Genomic DNA, 20,608 nt, shown 5'->3' with positions numbered 1-20,608 from the left:
TCAAATAAAAAAGCCGACCAATTTAATGATATTATTTTGAGTCAAGCGAATTAAACAGTTTATTTTAAAAACAAACATTTAAATAAATCTAATAATCATCCTCTAGCTATAGATTTTTTTTTGAATTGTGTGTAGTGTATTTTGGGCATTTTCCGGTCTAAAATTGTGACGTCATACGACCTGTGTGAGAACAGGAAATGAACGCCACTGCTAAACTCATAAAGTTGGAGGTTTCACTCTTTGTTGGAGCTCAACAACTCCGGACTTTGTTTTCAAGTTTATATAATGTGTTCAAAACGCAGGTAGGTAGATATCCACAAAATTAAGCTTTTGATTTCGTTTATTAAATGCGAGTCGCATGCTGCGTTCAAGTGCCATTAGAAATCTGTAAAATCTCGCGTACTACGTCATAAAGTTTCTATGCTGATGGACGCACGTTTGTAGTAAAAGAAATAGGATAGCCACGTGAAATGAAACTTCCCAAAACTGGAACAAACGGGAAGAACTGCAGCGACGAATCGTTGGAGCGACAAAAGTACTCTGTCTGGCTTTGCAAAGTAGAAACCGCTGTCTCCACTCATTGACATCGTTTCATCCCAGCATTTTTTTTAAAACGACACTTAGAACCCCGTTGAAATTGTGTACGTCAGAATGGACATGACAAAAAACACTGCCAAACGAAATTCAAAACGCGACGTCATCTTTAATTTCCGTGTCCATGTCATGACGCTATCTCGCAACGATTGTCTCCATTTTCCAAGCATTTGGCAGCCCCCTCGCTCCTCTGTTGCTTCTTTGTCTCCCCGATTGGATTTCTTTTGGGGGGCGCCGTTAAACAGAGGAGCGAGGAGCGAAGACCTACAAAGTTACGAACGCAGCATCCAAGCAGGTCTTTCGCGATTCCCATTTGATGCAAAGGCATCATGAGAGCGGCCCACTCAAACCGCCAGGGCGCATGCGCAATGAGCATTTCGGGGATGGGTCTATCGAACGAGGCAAGATGGCGACTCTGGCAAAAGCGCCAACACACTTAGCGAAGTAGATGTGCCTAGTTGGCCACTTTAGCGGCTTTCCTCGCGCTCCAGCGGGCGTTTGGTGAAACATGACGAACTGGCGCATGCTTTGGAGACGGGATTGAGCGGGATTTAGGAGCACGAACGACGATGTGCGAGAGCTATGGCAGCTCGCTGCTGCGTGTGTCGGTGGCGCAGATCTGCCAGGCTCTGGGCTGGGACGCGGTTCAGCTCACCGCCTGCGACCTGCTGGCAGATGTGCTGCAGCGATATATCCAGCAAATGGGCCGAGTGTGCCACCGCTACTCGGAGCTGTGTAAGTGCATCTCGTGTTGACCCCGTAACTACTCAACATACAGAGCTTTTTCATTATTTTTTTTGTTGCTCGTTTGCTTAAGAATGCGATCACGTTGACGTTCTCGGACTAGCGCCCCCTATGCAAAGTTGTCAATGTGTACAGTATTGAGTGAACGCCACTGTACTCGGTGGTAGTATCGGGCAAATGATATTCATATAAACAGGGTGGATTACATATATTTTTCTAAACATTTGAACAGAAAACGCAATTATATAATTGTTTTTAACTTTAAAACTCGGTTGCAGTCATGTCATCTATCTGCAACACTTTAAGAATGTAGTAACAAAAAAAGTATACAACGTGCATGATTAGTGGCTTAAAACAAAAACAATGTCTAAATGGGTCAAATTGTACTGCAACACAACGAGGGGATATATTTTTTAGGATTTTAAACTTTAAAAAGTACAACTTATAACCATTAGTATATAATGGGAGATTCATCAGGTGGTACTACCTGATTACTACTATTAATTCTAAATAGTACTAACCCATGACTTGAATATTTTTTTTCTTGCATCTTAAAATTTAAAGCACTGATATTTGTCAGTTGATGGCAAAAAAACCCAATTAAAAATACTTGGATTCTGTACCTAAGTACATTTTTTCCAACATATTTGTTTATGTTTTTATAGTTATGACAACATTTTTTCTCTTAAATCCCTACATTTGACACATACATTTGCACATTCTAAAATGACGTTGAAATGAAATGTTGTTCTAACCAATGTTGACATTGACATGGGCAGATGGGAGGACAGATCCTGTGCTGGACGACGTGAGTCAGGCTTTCCGGCTGCTGGGGGTGAGTCTGAGCGAACTGGACGACTACGTCAACAACCTGGAGCCCGTGGCCTTCCCCCAACAGTTGCCAGCCTTCCCCGTTGGCAAAAACAATGTCCTGCAGTTCCCTCAGCCTGGCACCTTCCATTTTGATGAGCGGAAGGACTATATTCCTGATTACATGCCTCCTCTGGTCTCCTTGCAAGAAGGTGAGTTCTGTCAGTTGTGCAAAAAGTAAAAAATGTGTGTAAATATGGCCCAGTGCTTTGGAAAGTGGTGGAATGGGTAAAAAATAAGCATTTTTTTTAAGATAACAAGTAGCACCCTATGTCAACCTGATCATCATGCAGAACTTTTAATACAAGTTCAATATTACCGCAATATTCGAGGGATTACTGTGCCTGACTTTTACACGAGCCTTCTTTCTTTTCCAGAAGAGGAGGAGGAGGTGCTTCCCGACATGGGCACATCAGCCGAAGCCATGCAGGTGGCCATGGAGGAGGACGAAGAGGACTTTGACGACGAAGAGACGGTCAATGACGAGAACCACCCGCTCAAGAGGCCCCTGGACAGTCCCGACGAGGCCCTCGGCATGATGCCTACGTCCAAGCGGCCACGCATGCTTCCCGGTCTCAGCCCCGAGTGGGGCGTGGAGCCCCGCGAACCCCTCACTTCTCTCAACCCTCAGCGCGTGCCTCCTCCGCCGGGCATGCTGCCCACCCACGATAGCCTTGACCCGCCGTCGCCCGAAACCCCGCCGGGCGTGCCGCCCTCCTTCAGACCGCAGCCTATCACGCCAAAATACCCCGATCCAAAGGTCCTCGGCACCCCCGGCAAGAAGGCTAAAGTCTCCTCGCCCGGAAGACAAAGAACTAAGTCCCCGAAAGGGGTCAATCCTTTGCCGGGGGGCGGCAGTCCCATTCATTCTCCCCCGAAAACGTCAAAGGAGAGAAAGAAATCTCCAGCCAGGACAAAGAGCCCCAAAAGTCCCAAAAGCCCGAAGACGGCGACGACGACCAACAAACCCACGCCTCCGCCGGTTAAGACGGACGCCGTTTACAAGCTGCCCCTAGCTGTGCTTAGCGAGCGCATGGGCAAGGAGAACATCCACGCGCGGCACAATGTGGACAACAAGGAGCCCGAGGCGGGCTCTCTCCTCAAGACGGAGCCTGACAACGGCGCCATCGAAGACTCCATCAGCGCCGTGATAGCCAAGGCTCGTTCGGAGCGGGAGCCCGACCCCTTCGCCTTCTCCTCGGGCTCCGACTCGGACAGCAACGGTTTCTCCAGCCCCAGGAGGCTGACCATCATGGACCCGGCCGGCCCCAAAACCCCACCGATCGCCGGTCTCTCCACGTCCACGCCGCTCCACCTGCAGCTAGGCCCGGGGAAGTGGACTATGGAGGATTCCATCAACGAGGTGATCCGCAAGGTCCACCAAGGCGGGCCCTCGGCACGGCCGCCCAACCACGAGGAGTATGTGTCGTCCGGGTCGGCCTCGCCGCCGACGCCCGAACCGCTGCTCAAGGTTTTCGAGGAGAAAAGCAAGATCTCGGTGGTGGAGGTGAAGAAGAAGCTGAAGAAGGAGCTGAAAACCAAACTGAAGAAGAAGGAGAAGCCCAAGGATAAGGAGCGGGAGAAGGACAAGAGCAAGGTGAAGGAGAAAAACAAGGAGAAGAACAAAAACAAGGACTTGTCCAAGGAGGGTAAGATCCTCTGGAAGGAGTTCGGCCTAAAGGACGACGACCTCCTGGGCCAGCGGGATTCGGTGCTAGCCGAGAGCTCGGCCAAGGATAAGAAAGGAAAGGATGGGGACGGCACCTCCAAGAAAGACAAGGACAAGCACAAAGACAAAAAGAAGGACAAGGAAAAGGGCAAAAAGGACAAGGAGAAGAAAGGCAAAGACAAGAACAAGGACAAGGACGACAAGCAGAAACAAGCCATCCTGGCACCCGGGCTGCCCGCCCCCCTGGGGGAGTTGCCCGGCGGCCTGTTCGGAGCGTCGTCCTGCCTGCGCCTGCCCCCCGCCGTTCCCCCCTTGTTGCCTCTCCTCCAGGATGGCAAGAGCAAGGACAAGAAAAAAGACAAAAAGGAGAAGAAGAAAAAGAAGGAGAGGGAGCGGGAGAAGGCCAAGGAGAAAGAGAGGGAAAAGGAGGAGAAGAGGAAAGAAAAGGAGCGGGAAAAGGAAAAACGGGAGAAGGAAAAGGAGAAAGAGAAAGAGAGACTCAGATTGGAGAAGGTCTTTATTTTTATTTCTTTATCTTTCCATCACTCAATCACTCCTCCTCCCAATCGACAACACGTTAACCGTCATTAGTTTTAATAGTGGATATCGTTTGGTTAACCTTAAGTATTGTGTTTGAGCCGTACTAGTAAATGTTAAAATATATAAATATACTTATATTCAGAGAGATACAATTAAATTACTTTATTTTTTTGGTTCTATTCATACAGATTTTTTAAAAAATGAAACTAGGGGACTAAGCTGAATGATGTAATTTTTATCATTTCAAAACAAACCTGAATTTATTAATATTCATAATTTCAAAACAATTTTGAAAATTATAAAATGGCCTTTTCCTGTTATTTTTCTTAGAAATGTTTATTTTTGGAAATATCGTTTTACCAGCCACAAAACCATATTTTTGTTCTAATTTTCTTTACCCCTCCAAAAAAATTATATATTAAACATCCAGTCCATTTGAAGCCATCATCAATGGCAGACTTAAATATCTTTTAATGATTCAATTGCAAACCACTAGAGGGAACCCACCTTCCAGACTGAGAGTGCCTTACATAACGGCTTTATTCATTACGCTGCAACATATATTAAGTTTAGATTCCATTGCAGTTATGTAATGCACTCCTTTTCAAACAGCATTTTTTTATCACTGGAACACCTCAAATGTATAGCAAAGATTCCTTTACATTGAAGGAGCTGAATTGATTTGAACAGTGGTTCGCTCTGGTTATTTTATAGTGATTTTTAGTGGGCTTTTGAAAAAAAATGCTGTTAAACCATAAAAAAATACAACTGCTATGCTAAAGGGAATTTTTCCGTGGCTGTGTTGTATATCCACAGATGAAGGCCGACCCACCGGCGGTCACCCCGTCTCCAGTCATTCCCCGACTGACGCTTCGAGTGGGAGGACAAGATAAAATGTAAGAACTCTCTGTTTTTATCGTTGCTTGCTTGTGTCTTCACTTTTGTTGGGACGCATCGCGATTGCTGAACTTGCATTTTAAGGCCTCACAGAGCGTAAACTGCATGTAATTTTTGATTGGTTGAGGTAGAAACGTCAATCAAAATCAACAAATTAATTGCAAAAGGGGCACTGTCATTTTTTATTTTGCATATTCCCGTGTGTTTCAAATCTTTTGCCATCTCAATACTCTGGAAAATATTCTCAAAGAAGAATATGGAGAGTAATTTCTATTGACAAACATGCTTTTTTTAATGTGTAATACTGAATAGCTTTACGGTCAAGTATTATTGTTAGATTGAAAATAATGGCATATTGCCTTAATGCCCCTTGGCAGTTGGAAAAGTACTTTTTCAATTGCTTTTGTTATATTTAATATATACATGTATTTCTGCTCCTCCAGTGTTATAAGCAAGGTGGTCCCCAACTCTGAAGCAAAATCCCAAGCGCCCAAGACGCCCGCTCCCAAATCCACCCCGGCGAACCGTCCCCGCTCGCCACCGCCGCCTCCGCTTCCACTCCTGTTGCCGCCCCCGCCGTGTGTGCCCGGACCGCCCTCGCCCCTACCGCCGGCCCCCGCGCCATCCTCTGCCTCGCTGCTGTCTCCGGGCCCTCTGCTTTCGCCCTCCTCTTCCCTCAAGACACCCGTACGCAGCGTGGTGACCGAGACGGTCAGTACATATGTGGTGAGTATTGTCATACTCAATCCAGACCATTAACCGGCGCACAAAGTGAGCTTTCCAAGCCGTGCCTCAATCTTGTGCCTTTATTTGCTTCAGATTCGAGACGAGTGGGGTAATCAGATCTGGATCTGTCCCGGGTGCGACAAGCCGGATGATGGCAGCCCCATGATTGGGTGCGACGACTGTGACGACTGGTATCACTGGTAAGGAGGCTTCCATCTTTCTCAAATTATCGGTTCCTCTTGAGGGCAATGCATGATCCATCCATCCAATCAGACTGAGAGACGCTGGTATCAAATGTTTGACGCCAACTCTCCAAGTCCAAATGGATCGGACGTCTATCGCCGTCAATGTTAACCAATTAGTTAAGAATCAGAACCCTATCACGTTAAAGGCAAGGACGACAACACTCCATATTACTAATGTCCCTATTAGTCTTATTTATTTTTTTGCCAATCAATTCTGCCACACAATCCGTTGGCAAAGTATTAAAATGTTTAGTTTTACCTAAACAAACTAACTTTAAAAATAAAGCTGGTTGCTTATTGTGATAAATGGAGCTATTTTGCTTCCAATTTTGTTGCATTTGTTGACATTTGCTCTTTGTTTTGAAAAGTTTGCGTCAGTAGTTTAGTATGTAAATAATATAGAATATACTCTGCATTTTTTTTGTTTTATTGGTATAATTATAGATTATTTTGTCACTTGCAGCCCTTAACTCACCCCGTAAGATGGCTTCATTATGCCATCTTTTCTTTATTATTGAATGAATAATACCTGTTTAGTGAATGCTTACATTTGATGCACATTTAAACTGTTCTAACATTAAAAGTCATGTTACACTAAGACTTGAAGACTTCAAAATTCAGTAGTTCTCATCTCCAGAAAATTAATTCATCACTTTCCTTAAACTAGCAATGTAGATTTTGTAGTGCAAAATTCTGTTCCGCTTTAATTTTGCTTTGGTTGGCTAAAAAGTAGCACATTGACAAAATGTCTTCCTGTTTAATGTGACCACTCCCTTCAGCTTCTGGCTTTTATTTATGTTTTTTCCTGTAATTTTATATCAGCAAATGAAACTAAGTGTTTTTTTTAAATTTGGTTGGGCTGCAGATGGTAACAGTGTTGTCTTTACCTTTTTAAATTGTGCAACCTATTTTGTTGGCTTCTTTCGGTGTTAATGTTCCCGTTTTGTTGTGTTCATTCAGGCTTTGCGTGGGGATCTTGACGGCACCCCCCGCAGATCAGCAGTGGTTTTGTGTCAAATGTTCCAGCAAGAAGAAGGACAAAAAACATAAGAAGAAAAAACACAAACCGCATTAATTCTATGCAATACGCACATGTTTCTTTCTTGGCAAGCGGAGTTGGGGATGCAGGCACATTTTTTTTTTCCGGGATGGACTTGAAAGCCATTAGCACTGCTGTTAAGTTAAGGAAGAAAAAAAAAAAACAGTCGCCGTGAGCGATCTGTGAGGATTTTTTATGATGTCAGCCAACAACGAGGGGAGGGGGGGGGGGTGGCTTTTAGGTAACACTTAATGAGCTCGACTAGTTGGAAACCTCTCACCAAAATATGAAATTCCAGATGAGACATTTCTTGTTGTTTCCTCCATAGCCACTTTCAATGTATATAATTACAAACCCTCTTCCAACCCCACATTGTATAAAAGAAAAAAATGTGTAAATATCAAGTCTCAAGCCAAGTGTGCATTTTTTTGCTCTTTAGGACACAACTTGGCAAATGCATTTTCAGGTTTTTAATGCTGTAATTTCTGTACATTTTTTTAAATTGAAAAGTTTGTATTTTATTTTACTCGCTTACCCCCGTACACTACGTGGAAAAAGTTTGGGTCTTTTGTGTGGGAAAGACACTGAGATTAATAAGCGCATCACCAGGGAAATATCTCCCAATGTTTTTGTGCGTCGTGTATGGGTTATTTTTGGTCTTGGAGTCATACTGTAGCCTTTGCTTGTGATTGTAATTCATTTGGATATTTGCCTATTAAAGAATAACTGTCTGCACACAAGCGGACGTTAAGAGATGAAAATGTCCCTACCATCCCCAACTAAATTGTACTTTTCACCTCCCACAATGTCTGTCAATCATCTCCAGTAACTGTTTTGCATTTGCTTTACCAAAAAATATAGAAATTATTTTGACAAACCCTGTTTTCACAGATTGTTTTTATTTACACTATTCGTCACTTGAGCGTTCAGGCTGGTGTGGACAGCATGGAAAATGAAGATGCTAAATCCAAGCTCTGGAAATGTTGCAGGAAACTGGAGCACCCAAGGAAAACCCACACGAGCATTTCATGACACCATCACTGCACCCTCATCTAATAAATCAGTTTTCAATTATGAGCAACAATGTGATACTGGATTATTTTAACACAAAACTTGACGTGCTATGCGCACTAAAAGCTTATAAATTTATAATTTTACATCAAAATGGTCTTTTTAATTTTTTTTGTAGATGATTTTTAAATAAAATGTGCTTTTTTTGTATAATGCAGTTTTGGTTGTTTTGGCTGAGTTGTCATGTTTTTGTTTCTTAAATAATTTTGTATTTTGCCTTTTTTAATATATATTTGTTTGGTCTTATGCCAGATATTGTAGTTGTGGTCCCATTTTAATATATAGTTTTGTTCTTTTCTATTTTTTTGCAAATAATTGCTTAATATAATTTTTCACATTTTATATATAGTTGTACTTTTAGATTATATATATATATATATATATATATATATATATATATATATATATATATATATATATATATATATATATATATATATATATATATATATATATATATATATATATATATATATATATATATATATATATATATATATATATATATATATATATATATATATATATATATGTGTGTGTGTGTATGTATATATGTATGTATGTATTTATATACAGTTAATCGCCCAAGAGACAAAAAATATCTCCGTAATTGACAGGGCGAGTAACCATATTGTTATCCTCAGCAAGAAGAAGACCTGAAACTTATAATTCAAGGCATTATTGTCTTTGAGAGCACCATCCATGTGTCAATAGATGACTCCCAACAGTACATTTAAGTAAAGAGAACGCACTTGTAACTCACAAGTATCCCCATACACGTCATTACCAGCCTTGATATGTATTCAGCTTCATCGTGGTCAGGTATTCTCAGAAGCGGCCTTTCACATGTGCATTTACTGTACAAAAAAGCTCCCATTCCCTTCATCCACATCACGATATACACATTTAAAGTGCTACTTCAGGAGGCCTTGACATTCATACCAAACAGCACGCCACTGGATTTCGACATCGGCCTTTAAAATATTCATGTCAGCCGGCAAAAAAAAGGGATTTCTGCTGGATGATCAGAGGACGAGCTCTGCGAGTGAGTCGTCCAAGTGAAAGCAGTTCACACTACAACGTGACCTTATTCCTAATGAATTAGTGTCGTGTCAAGACCTATCATTTAATTTCTCGAGGGATTTTTTTCTCCCAGTGTAGAATATGCTGGCCAAAAAATCTGATTGGCGTCTTTCTAAGTGGGTTAGGTGTAACACGTGTGTTCTTGTCACTTTCACTTGGGCTCACGCCTCTTTACAATTTTGCATGGGAAACCTGTGTCCGATATGATACATTTGTTTGTGGACACGCTTGCAAATGTAAATATTCATATCATTTTATTACTAATAAGAAAATTAAAGTCGACAATATTGGACTTACATGAATCAGTAGATTACAGTATGAAGAAATCAACTGGTTTGTGCTTTTTACGTGAGGATGAATAAGTAGTTCTAGTCTGTCTACAAGTGTTGCAGCACCTTTAGTGTTCAAATATACCATCAGCAAAACATTGATTTTAATAAAGTTAAGCTATCTATATAGTTTTGCTTTTTGCTCATTTAAATAATATGATGCCCCAACTTTAGCATGTTTTTAGTTAGCTTTACCAGAATGAATTTCAGTTTGTATCCATTTTTTGTCACGTGTTTTTATGAACATTCTTTCATTTTCCTTACGACATATCCTTAAAGAAATTTGACAAATATACATTATAAAAAATACAACGCATGATAAAATGGAAATAAGTGCTAAAGCACAAATCATCAGTTTTTTAATTTTTTTAATTAAATTTCTTGACCAATTCTCGACCAAGTGCCCGGCTCTCGAGCCGCATGCGGCTCCCGACCAAAATCAATGCGGCTCTTTGGTTCTTATCATGTTTCATTGCCTTGTTTCATGTTTCTCGGATTTTATTCTCTCTTGAAACACTCAAATTCACCACAGCCCATTAAAACCAAATAATAATTTACATTTAAAAAATAATTTGGCAGATTGGATTTTTTGATGCTGCATCTGACCTTAAATGTGACTCTTTAACCCTCAAAATTTCAATTGTTAGCTCTTGATGTTGAACTTGTTGGCCACCCCTGTTTTAGTGTCTCAATGAATTTGTGCACCGCGACCTGTCTGTCACAGGAGATTACTGTAGTTCAACCACACCACAGCACGAGGGTCTGATGGGCGGGGCACGTCCACACTCGGATGCACTCCGTTGAGGAGAGAGCCGTCCTGGCAGCCAGGCAGACAGATAGTAAAAGAGGAGAGGAGAGCGTCCATTTCGGCTTGGCCCGGCTGGATCTTGGATCATGTTGGAGCACTCATCCGAGCTGACCCTGGTGCAGAGTCTCTACACCAACAGCATGCGCTGCCCCCCTGCTGTTAGGAGCGATGACATGACCATCAGGTACGTTTGACCATGCCCCCCTTGCTTGGACACTTCACACTCATTGGTTGAAAGATCTGGCTAGCTTTGTTTTGTATGGCCCTGCTTCTCATCCACGCTGATGTATTTTTTTCTTCGTTTTAAGGAGGTTTCATGTTCATGAATACTTGATTTGAATGTCCTTCCTTGTTGTTTGTATTTGAGAAGCATGGATGGAGTAGACATGGATTGCACTTTTCTACAATAGAGGAGGTTACATCTCATTTAGAGGAAAATGGGATATAGAGAGAGGCACACAGATAGATTTTTGATGGGAAAAATGCAGTACAACCAACCACACTGTGATAAAAACTATCATTGTGTGTGTGTGTGCTTTGTGAATCCTTTTCCAACTGGAAGCCCCCCCCCCCCCCCACACACACACACACACACACGCCCACTCCCTCCTATAACAAATGAAGTTGCCTCCCTCCATTTTGAGAGCTCTTCATGCAGGCTCCGGCGCCATTCTGCAAACGTTGTCTGTTCAGAAGTCGACGTGCTGAAAAAGTCTCCCTACAAAGTTGGAGATGACTATTTTGGGGCATTTTCTTTCTAAAATGGAGGACCCCAAAAACACCAGATGTAAACAATACAAAAAAAACATGGTATATTTTGGTGGGATTATGAAGGGATTAGAGTAGTAATCATTGGAGATTAAGGAAGAGGAGGTTGCAGGGTTTGAAGGCATCTTATCTGGAATCTTTTGGGCTTCAAGTATACTCATAGTTTCCTGTTCAAATTTGACATACAGTGGCAGTTTGGCAACTAGGGAACAATTAATTGGTTTAAAAGAGATCTTTAATGTTACTCACACTTGGAACGTAAATACAAAACAAAGAGAATTATAATTTGTTAATATAAAACAAGATTCAGTCTTCATTTTCAGATAAAAAGTCCAATGGAACAAGGCATGTTCACTTAAAATTGCCTGAAGGAGTAAAAGTGATCTCTCTGGATTTGTGCAAGGGACTGTCAACTATTTGCTTATATGCAAATAACTCAAGACTATTATATTTGTGGGCTTTTTATTTCATTTTTCACTCTAAAACTTCTTAAATAAGTGACTTTAAATAAATACATACATACACATATATGTAATATAATAGTCTTGAAGCATTTGCATATTAGCAAATAGTTGGCAGTCCCTTGCAATAAGGTAGCCAACATTCCACCAATGGGAATGTGCAATGAAGACAACAGACATCATAAATCCAATTTAGAGTATTCAATCAGCCTGCCGTGCATGTTTTGGAGATGTTGGAGGAAACCGGAGTACCCGGAAAAAACCCACACACGTCTAGGGATATAATGCAAACTACACAGACCCTCAACCCCAGAATTGTAAGGCCAACGTGGTAACCACTCAAACAGCTTGAAATTATAGTGAATTATTTAATTAGTCTGTAATTTTTAAAGTATAATTGTCAAATAAACATCCAAGTTTTTGGGTGGGCATGTATTTCCATGACTTCATTTTGAACCACAGGCACCACTGCTTGATATAAGTAAAGAATTCCATATTGTCCCGAGGGCTGAGTTAAAGTGAATAGATGCATATTTGTGCATCTTGTTGCATCCCCCACCTTCCGATTTCATAAAAGTATTTTCTCCAGCGCGCTTTGGTCTACCTTTTTATAGCAACCCCTTGAGCTCCATGCGAATGCATGTCACCAAGTAGGCTGCATGTATTGAGGGGAAAATAGGTCGTGCGGCGCATTATGCACACAAACCTGATTTCGTTGCTGTTTAATGGAGCGCATTTGGCACCGATGCCTTGAAATTACCAGGGATAGAAGGATTAAATACCATTCTTTATATATAGATATATTGCATGTGTGTGTGGGTAATACATTTGGACTGTGCATCAACCCACACTTTTTTTTATTTTATTTTTTTACTGCTTGTGTTAGTATTGAGAAATAATTGCCCTGAAAGTAAAGGGTAACAAAAGGAGGTCAGCCATCCCTCCCCCAGGGAAATAATAGCGCCACACAAAGGCATGGTAATGACTTTTGAACCTCTAAAACGGCAGTTTAATTATCTGAAATATTAGATAGAGTTAGGTAAATTCATTTGAAGAAGTATATGTTTGCATTAATCTATCAAAGGAAAATCGGACTTGGAGAAATAGCTGAAAACTGAAGAAAACTATGACCATTCTGATTCTATGTAAACTGTTTACCGCAGCTGTATATTCATATTTATAGTAGCATTTTTTTCTCCCTGATTGGTCGCAATTCACATTATAAAACACAGATTGACGAAGTTAGCTCAAATTTTATTGGATATTTTGTGCTATAAATATAATCAGTAAATAAATTTATAAATAAATGTATTATCCATTGTTATTCTTTACTAACTAATGTATTTGTATGTGGTGTTTTTTTGTGCTGAGCGCATCGGCCTCACAGCTCCGGGGTCCTGGGTTCAAATCCAGCTCTATGTACCTGTGAGGAATTTGCCTGTTCTCCTGCGTGGGTTTCCTCTGGGTACTCTACTTTCCTCCCGCATTCCTAAAACATGCATGGTAGGCTGATTGGACACTGTGAATTGCCCCTAGGTATGAGTGTGATCCTAAATGGGTTGTCTGTCTCCTTGTACCCTGCGATTGGCTGCCCACCAATTCAGGGTGTTGCCCGCCTCTGGCCCGGAGACAGCTAGGATAGACTCCAGCACCCCCTGCGATCCTAATGAGGATAAAGCGGTTCAGAAAATGCGATATAATTGAAGACTAGTTCCTAGATCCATTACTTTGGTGCAGTAACTAAGTAAATGTATTCCGTTACTTCCCAGTGCTGACCACGCCTCTTTATGACTGCAGCTCCCCCCTCCCCTCTCTCTCTCTCCCCTCCTCTCTCTCTTCCTCGGCTCTACGAATTCATTGAATTGTAGTAGAGAGCAAGCGAGGCGGAAGCCGTGTTATATTCGCATGCATTCAGACGAACGAAGTAGAAGAAGAAAAAGACGAGAAGAAGAAAAAGAAGAAGAGGAAGACGCCCTCTACTCCCCTTCGTCGTGTGCCCGTCTCTTGGTAGTCCGCACCTGTTCTTATCCCTCGTATCCTCGTGCGAGTGTGTGGACATTCTCCCCACGCTTGCATTGTTAGATTAGACGGCTGTTTTTTTTTTATTTTTATTTTTTTATTTTTTTTTATAAAATCAAATTATGACTTCGACATCATATAATCTGGATTACCTACCGTTGTCTGATAGTCGGTTAATGACCCCATCCGATTCAATGTAAGTAACCGCAACACTTGTCGTTTTTGTCTTTGTGTTTTGAAGTTATGTTTCGAAGATGATGGTGATGATGAAACCTTTCCGTTGGTAGCTTGTAGCCTGTTAGCCACACAGGAGGAGCTAAATGCTAACAGACTGAAAAAGAAACCGGTGAGTCGCACATCGACGTTATCTTACGAATGCAAGGCAGTTTCCGTTGTTGAAATGTCTCGGATCGCGAAAGGTCGGGCTTTTAAGATATAGTGGGCAAAAGACACAAAATGGAGTACATAGCTGTTTTTGTAGTTAGCTTAGCAATATTAGCGGGAACGCGGTAGCGTTGTACTCGACTGACATGTGCCTTTCTTTCGGTCACATTTTTGAGTAAAAGTCAAGATAAATCATTTCAAGTAACCCTAACTCTTGTAGATTTTCTCAAAACTCAAGGAAGTTGCTGATGTAAACGTCAACGCATCTTACGCCAGTATAAACGGCACAATCACATTGACAACAGTTGAAAGCTATAGTGTACGATAGAGTAGTTCATCTTTTGCTTGTTTTTTTCGTATCAAACGAGGTTTTTGCTGTTTAAAAAAATGTATATTGCCTAGCATTTAACTACATCGAAAGCCATTGTTCCGCCCATATCAGGGTTGTCTTACCTAACCAACACACGTGGTTTCTTCCATTATTATTGAGCCTTTAATGGAAATCTTGTGACCAGAACCCATGTAAACAACAGACTGGGAAGACCATTTTCTCCTTCTGCACGAAAAAAAGCCTCGCCTATTGACAGGACAGTTTAAAAGTGGCCATTTGTTGGCAGAAACAAAGATCAGGTCATGTGTTTGTGATTGTGTGGAACTTGAACAAGCTCTCCCATCATTATCATGAATTCCTGTAAAAGACTTATCTGGACTCTACCAATTTTCTCTAGGAGGACTGCCGGTGTCCATTCAATGCTGAGTTACAATTTTGATAAAAAAACAACAACCCACCTCATCTTCTGGGAGATTAGACTACATTGGGCACCCACTTAGCTCAAGATTTATGTGATTGTTTTGTAATTGTTGACAGGAGTTACTCTCAGGGCTCAAGAGTGATCCCATGACGACCATATAGCTGCAATGTGTCACTAAGCCAAACGTCAAAGCCATCACTACTTTCCTCTTGGACAGGGCATTGATATTCCCGGACATCTGTGGCGTTGGCTGTCAGGCCTCGTTTGATACCAAAACACGCCCAACTCATCACCACGGTGGTAGAATGGCGTGAACACAATCTGTTTGGGGAAGACATTAGACAGCTGATTTGCTGGGATTTTCAAACAGACGTATTCATTAAAAAAATATGAAAATGTGCATAATCCGCTCCAGGCCCGCATACTTGGCATTCTGTCATCTACTTGCCATAAAGTCATGTTTGAGAATAGTTTCTCTATGCACAAAGCAAACAAAGACTTATGAGACACTTTTAAATATGATGACAAAGATAGGACAGGCTGTACTGCTTTTACCTTCTTTTTCTTTATGTAGTACATTAAATTGACAACCATCAAAGAGACATAATTAAACGTGTTGGGTCCTATTGATTTAGGGATGACCTACTAGCATGGGCATTCCAACTTAAAAACATAATTAAAAGAGAGATCTCCATCCTACACATTGTAAAGTGTAATTGAATTACATTTAAAATAACCAAAGGTGAGAAATGCAGATTTTTTTTGAAAAGTGACCTTTACGTTTGTATGCAGATCAGGAAGGAAAATTGTACTTAGCTTGGCAAACAGCACAGTGTAATTGATATTGGGTTTGCTGACTTTTTTAATTCCTCTTTATAAGACACTCATTCTTGATGGTGCCAGACGTCCAATACATTTTTTACTGGGTTGACAGCTTGCTTTCGCTGGCCTCGAAAGGAATCAGTCCTCGGATAAAATGATTTAAATAGTATGATGCTCAAGAAAAAAAATGCAATTCAGTCCAGTTTTTCTCTTTTGATAATTTTTTTGTATGAATTTTGTGGTAATGACTTCATTTATCTATTAGAATAGATAAAATATTTGAAAATACAATGAAGCTTACTGAATGAACAAACAAATTATTGCAACCTGGCAACCACATTGATTTTTTTTATTTTGGATTATGTAGCTTCCACTTACAAAATGTTATTATGGCCTATTTGTGAGGTAAAATGTAATGTCCACCACATGTGTACTCCAGGTCCACCTCTATATCAAGGGTGAAGTAGAAATAATTATTCACTTCACAGGCACTTGGTGGTGTTCATTATAAAAACCTCTTAAATGCCTATCGATCGATGCCAATTAGTGACATTCCTCCGACTCAAAGCCACTTCAATGTTTGTTTAATCATAAATGCTTGTTGTTGCTAATTTGCATCATACATAGTGGTACATATATATTTGTATATTTTATAATTTATTATTTCAATCTGTATTTTAATGAACATTCTCAGCTAACCATTTGAAAGCAAACACACAGGTAAACATTTCACACTTCGGTGTCAAGGAGTTAAAAAAAACACTATTTTCACTAAAAATACTCACTGCCAATTTTGACAGCATTTCAAAATCTGAACCTTAATCTATTTTTAGAGGCATATTTTTCCTGAAAACCCATCTTGAATGTGTGCCACCTAATCTTCACTCTTCAATAAGACTACCCGACATTTTGAATTTACAAGCACACCCCGTTTTAAAATTGTAACTTTAGTTGACTGTGCTCCTGTCCGTCACTCCGACAGCAAGATAGCCATTGTGCAAATTTGGTGGAAAGATTCACAAACAAAAGATAATGCTGGAAACCGTTACATAAGACAAGAGTGCGCACACTTCACATGCTGGCAGAAACCTACTGTTCCTATCAGGTTTTAAGAATAATGGCGATGTGTCTAAATGTTAACAGCTCTCTGTTTAAATAAGGGTCCATCTTTCCAGCGAGTGACTCGGAAACGAGCACTCTTTCTCTGTAGATTGATGCTTTTGTGGAGCAGTTAGCTCGTGTGTGTGCGCAGCAATGCAGACTATATTTAGTGCCTGCTATTCATTTAGTGTCCTAGTTGTCGTCGGCGCAATGTTTTGTCTCCCATCCAACATTCCTCCGCCACACAAATAAGACAATTGGGAGTCCATGGCTGTTAAGGGAAGGTGTAATTGCCCCCTTTTCCTGCTCTGTTGAAATTGATTCGAGATTCCGCTCATGGATAGTTTTACCTCTGGCTCTCCCTGGCTTTGCTTGAGCATCATCATCCGCGACCCCCGGGGACCCCCAGGTGCCATTACGGAGTTAATGGCGCAGGCGTTGTCATCCTCACATGCTGCCAGCCTGTTAGCATATGGGCCAATGAAAGTCTTGATTGAGCGCGTCTGTGCTCACACAGGGGACGGGCAACAATGAAATCAGGCCGTGCGAAGATGAATGGCAGTTACTGCCGGCATGGAAAATCAGGGGAAGTGGACCGCAGGGTTTTTTTTTTTGCACAGCAGTTATTGCACAACTGAAGTGGTGCAGAATGCTTCTCATTAGCTACTTGGATTATCGAGGAGGAGCTCTTCATGTTTTGCTCGCCAAGCTTTCAACATTTTTTCTAATTAAATATAGTGGATCCTAGAACGGCTGTTAAGGTACTTGGGTAATCGCTAGCAAGCAGATGTTTTGATTGACCAATCTTCAGTTTCTCTATACCTCTGTAGTCGTCATCCTATCAAATTGAAAGCGGAATGGTTGTGAATGTCGCCACAGATTCAATCTATCTACCAAGCAAAATCGTCTCCTACTGTAAGAGTAGGAAACAGCATGGGTTTGCAATCTTGCCCCCCACTACTGCTGCCTGATAATCAATATTTTAATTACAGCAAGTAGTTGTTTGCTGCAAGCTCTAATGAGAAACACTTAAGTAAAGGTGAACTGGTGTGTGGGAATTCTAAATGCCTGGACTTATTTCAGGAGCACAGTGGTAGGTAAAGCTCAAGTAGAATTGACTCAGGTTTTTGACATAAAGGTCTTGAAATGTATCACAAATGTGAGTTACATTAGCTTGCAGTAGGAGGTTTTAACACGTTTTGGAGACAGGCTGACCACAGGGGTCCACTGATTTGTTGCACTTGGAGGGAAACAAGTGGCATGTTGTTTCTACCCAACACTTTTCTGTAAAAGTGCATGTGCCACCAAATTACAGTTGGGTCACTGTTGTATGAAGTTCCTATGGTGAAAGCAATCACCCTTACTATGAAGCGCTGATGTGCTATAACGGGCCCCGTAGAGGTGTCGCTAACATGCTTACCCGGTCAGACCACAGCAGCAAGATAGACACATGGCACAGATAAATCACCTGCTTTTACTGTCGGTTTGGCAGGAAGCGGGCCACTGTGGGTTTGCGTCAGCTGCTAGAGGGCATCACCGCTTTCTGGCGCGTCAGCAAAACACTTGATTGCCGCTGTGGTTGGTTTCTTAAACCGAAATCTGGGCAAAGGTGACAGGAAAAATAACTTGTTCTCTCAGTCTTAATGTTACTGCTTTTGAAGTGATGAGCTGTGATCTTTGCCTTTTAAAAGGAATCTTGACATTTTTGGCCCAATGGGTGGTTTTAGCTGTAACAAGATCACCATAATGTCCTGAACTTTTTGTTCCTCATGTGATGGGGTGTTGAAGGGCTCAAATTTAGCTTTAATTACATTTTTTTTGTCTGTGACAAACTTGGACATGCCTTATTAAGGAGACTCTCAAGCTAAGTATTATGGTGCCAATTACATTTATATTGGGGAGAAGTGATTTGTAGAATCTAATTATTTTTAATTTGAATAAATATTGATATTTTGCCAACAGTGGGCCGCCCAAAAAAGTATTCTATTCGCCACATTTTTTTTAACTTCTTTCACTTATAAAAATGAGGCCCAATGGTATGTGAAGGTGTAGGTAAATGGCTACTTTGTTAAAATGTATTGGACATTTCCTATTTGCCAGCAAAGCAACTTAATCCTACATGTGTGCTCTCTCTCCATCAGTCCAATTCCTATATTTTCCCTCGCGTCTGATTCGATTCAAATTTATATTCACTGAATACAGCATGCCATAAACTGGGTACATGACTTGATCTTGAACTTTAGCATTTAATAGCACATGCCTTGTTTTAAATGCATAATTCAATATCAACTATTCTTCCCCCCCACAGCCTGCGGGTAAGTGCTTCACACTTGAACACATGCATATTTGTATGGTATTTCAAATGAAGTAACAAATTAAGATTGTATGCTCGAAATAAATACCAGTTTGCTTTTACTTTTGAGGCTTATATGGCAGAAATTCCCAGTTGACTGTTACGGGACAACATAACTGCAGCCTGTGAGCAAATGTATATGGAGCCGTTTCAAGATCAGGCGAATTACTTTATTTATATGTTTTGACAATGGTGTTATTGTATTTTTTGGGGCCCGAGAAATGTAATGTGTGGCGTAGGATGTGTAAACAATCTGAAAGGTGCGAGTTGAGAACCCTGTTGTGGAGGCACTAATAACTGAGTAGATAGCTGTTACCGCCACCCCCCCAAGACAAATTCCATTTGTGTTTCTAAAGTATTTGGCCAAAGATGACGATTGAGATTAACTGTAGACTCGATCCAATAACCTCAAGGATCATAAAAGACATTTTTCTGAAAATATTTGCCTTAAAATTTGGTTTAATGTTTTGTCTGTCTAAACCAGCTAATAAGAAGATCTTTTATTTTTTGATAAGCCCAAATTATTGTTTTTATGATACTTTTTAAAAATGAACAAAATGCTGTCAAAATGGCGTAAGTACACTTTTGGAAAAAGGCGAAGAAATGGTACGGACGCCCACCAGTATCTGAGCAGACGTTAGTCCTCCATGTATTCTGAGAGTCCCCCTGTGTCAGCCCATTGTGCTACTCGCCGAGTGGTGAATAGTGTTCGGCAGCATCGGGAACAATATGTGATTGTTCCCCTGCTGTGCCAAAGAAGCTGCGGGTTACTCCCTGTACCATCCCCAGTTCGCTTGAGGAGGAGGAAATGTGGCGCAAAGTGCTGCGAAGCAACCATTCGTGGAGCTTTGAAAGCTTTGCGGTGCCTACTTAGTAGGGGAGGAGGCAAGGCCACACGGTTCCTAAGTCACTCGGCTATGTTGACAGCGGTGTGGGAATAAGAGCTTTCATAGCCAAGCGTGGATTCGGATTTCTGGAGGCGAGCGAGCGGAAGTCCTATTTGTTAGCATGTCGTTTAAATCCCTCAAGGAGTTTGGCGTTTCAGCTGAACGTCTGGGCTCCATTTGTAAGAGATTGATGGCTCGTGTACAAAGGTCTGTGTGCAAAATGGCTATTTTGTTCTCACTTGAAAAAATGTAACAAGTTCATAAATGTAACACTGGGAACATGGTCTTCATCTTTCTGTGCTTTCATTAATGGTGTTTAATACTTATGTTTTAGACGTGTAACACAAGTGCGACGATAGTTTCATTTCTGGCTTCAAATCCTGCTGGCTGCTAGGTTTGGAAAGATGTTGTTTGGTTTCCTTCACGCCAAAGCTGATGTTGTTGGG

At 41.2% G+C, this 20,608-nt stretch overlaps 2 protein-coding genes across 15 annotated transcripts in view; both read left to right on the top strand.

The window, feature by feature from the left end:
- Positions 1-169: 169 nt before the first annotated feature.
- Positions 170-8,201, top strand: LOC144190876 (transcription initiation factor TFIID subunit 3-like). 3 transcript variants are annotated; one of them, XM_077710869.1, is made up of 7 exons: positions 170-302; positions 2,118-2,360; positions 2,586-4,390; positions 5,234-5,313; positions 5,758-6,040; positions 6,134-6,240; positions 7,246-8,201. In XM_077710869.1, the coding sequence occupies exons 2-7, from the start codon at positions 2,333-2,335 to the stop codon at positions 7,358-7,360; spliced, it is 2,418 nt and encodes an 805-aa protein (XP_077566995.1). In that variant the 5' UTR covers positions 170-302; positions 2,118-2,332; the 3' UTR covers positions 7,361-8,201. The 3 variants fall into 3 exon arrangements, with proteins under 3 accessions (XP_077566995.1, XP_077566994.1, XP_077566993.1); XM_077710868.1 differs by lacking the exon at positions 170-302 and adding an exon at positions 740-1,329 and having other exon boundaries at positions 5,758-6,025; XM_077710867.1 differs by lacking the exon at positions 170-302 and adding an exon at positions 741-1,329.
- A 2,403-nt stretch (positions 8,202-10,604) lies between these two features.
- The window catches only part of LOC144209807 (CUGBP Elav-like family member 2), a 28,623-nt gene continuing 18,619 nt past the window's right edge, over positions 10,605-20,608 (top strand). For 2 of the 12 annotated variants that reach the window (XM_077736341.1, XM_077736325.1), the window contains exon 1: positions 10,605-10,799. In XM_077736341.1, coding sequence (XP_077592467.1) covers positions 10,702-10,799 — 98 coding nt within the window. In that variant the 5' untranslated portion in view covers positions 10,605-10,701. Of the gene's footprint in view, positions 10,800-13,685; positions 14,060-14,104; positions 14,210-15,614; positions 15,742-20,089; positions 20,370-20,608 lie in introns of those variants that run through there. The other 10 variants (XM_077736358.1, XM_077736333.1, XM_077736391.1 and 7 more) reach the window with 8 other exon arrangements.

This window comes from Stigmatopora nigra, chromosome 2 (genome assembly GCF_051989575.1).
Source record: "Stigmatopora nigra isolate UIUO_SnigA chromosome 2, RoL_Snig_1.1, whole genome shotgun sequence".
Lineage (NCBI taxonomy): Eukaryota > Metazoa > Chordata > Actinopteri > Syngnathiformes > Syngnathidae > Stigmatopora > Stigmatopora nigra.
Note: the sequence above shows the minus strand (reverse complement) of the source record. Positions and strands in the feature narration are given on the sequence as shown.

What these genes read in the sequence shown, in the direction of transcription:
- LOC144190876 (XM_077710867.1), top strand. Translation starts at nt 1,164, where the DNA reads ATGTGCGAGAGCTATGGCAGCTCGCTGCTGCGTGTGTCGGTGGCGCAG. An exon ending in TCTGGTCTCCTTGCAAGAAG is followed by an intron (nt 2,361 to 2,585) that starts GTGAGTTCTGTC and finishes TTTCTTTTCCAG; the next exon opens with AAGAGGAGGAGGAGGTGCTT. An exon ending in TGTGACGACTGGTATCACTG is followed by an intron (nt 6,241 to 7,245) that starts GTAAGGAGGCTT and finishes GTGTTCATTCAG; the next exon opens with GCTTTGCGTGGGGATCTTGA.